Source organism: Octopus bimaculoides, chromosome 5 (assembly GCF_001194135.2).
Source record: "Octopus bimaculoides isolate UCB-OBI-ISO-001 chromosome 5, ASM119413v2, whole genome shotgun sequence".
Lineage (NCBI taxonomy): Eukaryota > Metazoa > Mollusca > Cephalopoda > Octopoda > Octopodidae > Octopus > Octopus bimaculoides.
In genome coordinates, this window is record NC_068985.1 from 77775654 (window position 1) to 77780727 (window position 5074).

Sequence of the window (5074 nt, forward strand, 5' to 3'; positions counted from 1 at the left end):
TTCAATCAACCAGCACTCATTAATTCCATCAGTAAGTTAAATTGAAGCAAGTTTAATTTGACCAAGTGCAAAAAATAAAATTGAATTTGCAATTGTAAGCTTAGCAACTCAGCCCTCCACTTCTCTGGAAATTAGAACATCTGCAAATGGTACAAGACTGGATACAAAAATATGTTTGACAAAAGTAATAGATGGAAATCAATGGTACATGGAGATAAATTTCAAAAACAAAAGAAAAGAAAAAAACAAATAGAAAAAATTAAATTTTTATTTTTATTTTGAAAATAATATTTTTCTAGGAAAAAATATAAAACGTTTCGAGAAGTCTTTGCTGTTGCCATCAGAGGCCCCCAACTTTTTGTTCATGTCACTATCGTTGTTGATATAATCTATTTGATGAGAATCAGATCTTTGTTAAAATGAGGTTTGTAGTTGAACAATCTGGAATAACGTTGAAGAAGAGTCTTCCAGTAACATGTGATGTCTTTCATTTGCAGATGGTTCCAGATATGTTTACGGCCCCTGTAACAGAAGAGAAGACACTATAATGCTATCCAAAATGATGCTATATTTAAAAGGGGTTTATATAGCATAGCAGGGACATGCTTGCAGTGCGGCTAACACCAGAAGGTAGGGAGAAACAAAACAAAAATGAAGATATTAAAGATACAGATTATATTTCTGCTATAAATATTTTTTAAGGTGCATTAATATAGACACATCCTTCAAATTAGATGGGTGAATAAGAATAAAAAAAGAGCTATGGCAGAAAGTGGTTGAGACAGAAGCTAGTGGAAGAACAAATCCTGAAGTTCAAGTGAGGATAGACAAGCCACACTTGACCATTTTGTTACCATATCTATATTCAAATATACTGCTTTTGTTTCAATTAAGACAATGAAGACTTTATTAAAATGATTTTGTCATTATTAAGGTGCAAGTGTGTCTGTGTGTTAAGAAGTTTGCTTCCCAGCCACATGGTTCTAGGCTCAGTCCTACTGTGTGGCACCTTGGGCAAACCAAAGCCTTGTGAGTGGACTTGGAAGATGGAAACTGAAAGAAACCCATTGTGTGTGCGTGTCCCACCACCACTTGACAACCAGTGATGGTGTGTTTACATCCTTGTAACTTAGATGTTCAGCAAAAAGGACCGATAGAATAAGTACAAGGCTTTAAAGAAAAAAATCCATGGGTGGATTTGTTCAACTAAAATGCTTCAAGACAGTGCCCCAGCATGGTCGCAGACAAATAACTGGAACAAGTAAAAGATAAAAGAAAGACTAAGCTGGTGTTTCCAACATAAATTAACATGAAAATTTGATGGAAAGTTTCAATTTAGATCACTTCAAAACAGGGAACTTGTATCACAGAACTAAGGTGAGTCTCCGGTGAGTTGGTGTCAGAAAGGTTAAGGAAACTAACATCCTGCATTGCACATCAGACTGACCTGGAACCCACAAGAAAGGGGGTGAAGGAAAGGGGATGCACTAAAAATAGCTGAAGGTAGGGCAAAAAAATGAAAACAAAACAATCAAACCAAAGTCGAGAATGGTGGAGAAAAGCACTCGATGGCCTGTGCTTTGCAGGGAGGAAAGGGCTTAAATAAGAAAGTAATATGGACACATGATGTGACCAGATGATGAGTGCTCAAGTCAAAGAATGTCTAATGCCAGTGACCAGAGGCTACAGAAGAAAAGTGTTTGTGAAGCAGCCTAACAAAAGGGGATGGCAACTAGCAGACTATTGACAATGTATTATACAGCAGAGGATAAAGATGTTAAAAAAATGATAATTGTTGGAGGGATGTAATGTCTACGGACATATGTAGGGTTTCCTAGTTTGGAAGATTAGGGACAACAAATTAAGGTTAGTGTTGTTAATACATTTTGTAGGTCATTGGTTTAAGATGGAGAGAAGATGAAAGAAGGGAGTGTGTGTGTTATGTGTGCAGTATGTGTCTTATGTGTGTGCACTGCATGTGTGTGTATGTACAGTGCACATGTGTGCATATGTGTGCTGTGCGTGTGTATATGTGCAGGCTGTGTCTTTGTTTTCTCTCTACTTACCTGTCAGCAATCTTTTTCACTGTGTCATCATTTTCCTGAGCAAACTCCAAAAGCTCTCTGTAACAGTGCAATAAACAAAAGAAACAGTTTAAAACCTTGCAATTATACTGGTTCAATTCTTGTCTGGTCATTAGAAATATTCCTTATGAATGGTCATTCCAATCTGTTCCAATTAAGGAAATAACCTTACTCTCACTCTCTCATCATCACCTGATCACACAGTTCCTGAGTCTTAAATCCCACTACAAGCCTTTCTGTCATAAGTACATAGGTGACTCTCCTTACATTAGATTGCTTGACTAGTTGTCACAGGCCAATATTTCCCTCTGATCAAAAGGTGGGCTGGGCAGGAACAAATTGAAATGAAGTGTTTTGCTCAAGAGATCAACATGCCGCCCAATCTGAGAATCAAACCCATGATCTACTAACTGTGAGTGCAACAGCCTAACCACTAGGCTACTAACGTACAATGCTTAAATCAGGTTAATCATTCAACAATTTAGTCTTTAAGATATGCTAATTTTTCACACCTACTCATGTATAATATTGTACAACTACTTTGGGATTCTCTCACCACTATTTTGCTAAATACAGTGAAATATATGATTCGATGAAGAGGTTTAATAAGATTGAAAACTGCCTAGAGTTATTTCCCATGCTTGCTAGAATTATTAAAATAACAGACATTGAACTAATAGTGTATCTTCCGCACTGGAAAATTATTTTTTAAATTCATGACATTAAATATGGTCACACTGCATACTGTTTAACCTTTAGCACTCAGATTACTTTCAAATGTTGTGCTTTGTTTTGAACTAATCATGCATTACCATGTAATTTTGAGATTTTGATGTGATTGTTTACTTTAAGTATGACATTATAAGGTAGGTGTGAGAGACTGGATTTGGCCAGTTTGAACATAAAACAGGTAGAATATTTTGGCTGGATATGGTTAGTTTAAATGCTAAAGGGTTAATTACAAGGAAATTTAATGTGTTAATTTTTTTATATTTTTACAATATTTCATAATCAAACTTTAATATTTAACACTCATGTTATTTAAATATCCTTGAAACTATGTCAAAGATACAAAATAAAATATGTTCTCAAATTATGAAAAATGTACTTCTGGTGGTGCATACAGTGATTGTGTGGTGGTTAAAATGTTTTAACAGACAAAACATCAGACCTACCTGACATTGGACATATCATTTGGAACTGGTATATAGTGAACCCAGGGTTTGAGAGAGGGGTAAAAGAACTCCAGCCAATCACTGCCAACATGGAAGACTAAAGAGTCACAGAGGAAAAGGTGCTTTAAGCGAAAACTGGCAGCCACACCTCGGAAGTTGAATAAATATCTGTTGGAATTAGAAAAAAATATAAATTTACCTTCAGTGCAAGCATGATTGAATGGTTAAGAATCTAGCTATGCATATGGGGTTTTGAGTTCAACCTCATGGAGCAGCACACTTTGTCAAATGTACTCTACAATAGTTCCAGGACAACCAATGTCTTCTAAGTGCAATAGCATGTGTGTTTGTGCCACACCAATCATCAACCAGTGTTGATTTGTTTAACCTTTACCTTACCATATTTCTGTTAACATATACCGCCTTTGTTTCAATTAATTTTTAAAATAATGAAGAATTTAGTAAAACTTTCTCATAATTAAGCTGGGGCCTGGAACAATTTAGCTTAAAACTTTGATAGAAGATTATAATTTAAACCACTTTAAAACAGTTGGTGTGTTATACAACCTGGGGTCGTCTCAGGTAGATTGATATTAAAAGGGTTAAGTCTCTGTAACTTATCAGAATGAAAAAGAGTATCAGAATAAGGATTAGACTTAAAATAAGTAATCAGGGTTAATTTCAATGATTATATCCTTCACAGTGGTTCCCCAGTAATGGTTGCAATCCAAGACTGAAACTAATAAAAACAAATTCCACAATGATCTACATATTGGGGCTCTGTTTCTGCTTTAAATGAGCATTGGAAGAGACCATCTGCATACACTTTCATTTTTATTGTATGTATCCCTGCGTTTCACAAACAATATATATATATGTGGGATCATTTACAGAATAATTGTCTCTTTACTTGAAATACTGTGTAGTGGTGCCACCTAATTACAAAAGCTCGTTCCATTGATTTCATTATGTCTTTCTGAAAGACAATGATCTGGCAGAATTGTTAGCATTCTGGCCAAAATTCTTAGTAGCATTTCATTCAGAGTAATGTTCTGAGTTCAAATTCTGCCCAATTCAGCTTTGCCTTTCATCTTTTCAGGATCAATGAAATAAGTACCAGTTGAGCACTGGCGTCAATGTAAATTTCAGGCCTTTTGCCTACAATTGAAAGGATTGTTATGTCTTTCTGATAGTCATTGCAGAATTTACTTGCGTCTTTTCCTGCATTCTAGTTTGCAATGTAACCAAGAAATATACAAAACGATTTCATGCTAGCAATATCTTAACACTTTGGCACTTACAACCATTTTATCTTCGAGTTCCAACTTTAATTGAAAAGACACACAGTGAAATTAATAGATGATATAGCTAGGAATGACACAAGTCTTCAGTTACATAACAGTACTAATAATAAAATACATCAGCAAGGACTACAATAATCCTAGAAGAGCAAACTCCTGTGATTGGTATGATAACAGCCTGTGGACCCAGAAATCAATGTAAAAACAAAGAAGAGGGTTTCGGGGAAGTCATTTTACTGGTTCCACTGATTTAACATACCTTCTTCACTAAGTATTATATATGTCAGTTAATTATACGAGGGCTTATTATTAATTATTAATTTCATCTTTAGTGTCTTGCATACCTTAATGTTTTTGAAAATTGACTTTCTGCATTTTGAGATATGTTGAGATATAATTATAAACATGGAATTCTTTTAACCTGATAAGCAAGCTTAATATCTGCATTGTTTTAAAAACTGTATATATATATATATATGTATATATATATATATATATATATATATATATATAT

General features: G+C 34.6%; 1 protein-coding gene across 1 annotated transcript in view; it reads right to left on the bottom strand.

Moving 5' to 3' along the window:
• Positions 1–254: 254 nt before the first annotated feature.
• LOC106870958 (protein O-glucosyltransferase 1) overlaps positions 255–5074 on the bottom strand; it is a 37441-nt gene continuing 32621 nt past the window's right edge. The window contains exons 8-10 of the mRNA XM_014917205.2: positions 3260–3427; positions 2067–2123; positions 255–522 (exon numbers count right to left, since the gene is read on the bottom strand). Of these exons, the coding sequence (XP_014772691.1) occupies positions 390–522; positions 2067–2123; positions 3260–3427 (358 nt within the window). The 3' untranslated portion in view covers positions 255–389. The remainder of the gene's footprint in view (positions 523–2066; positions 2124–3259; positions 3428–5074) is intronic.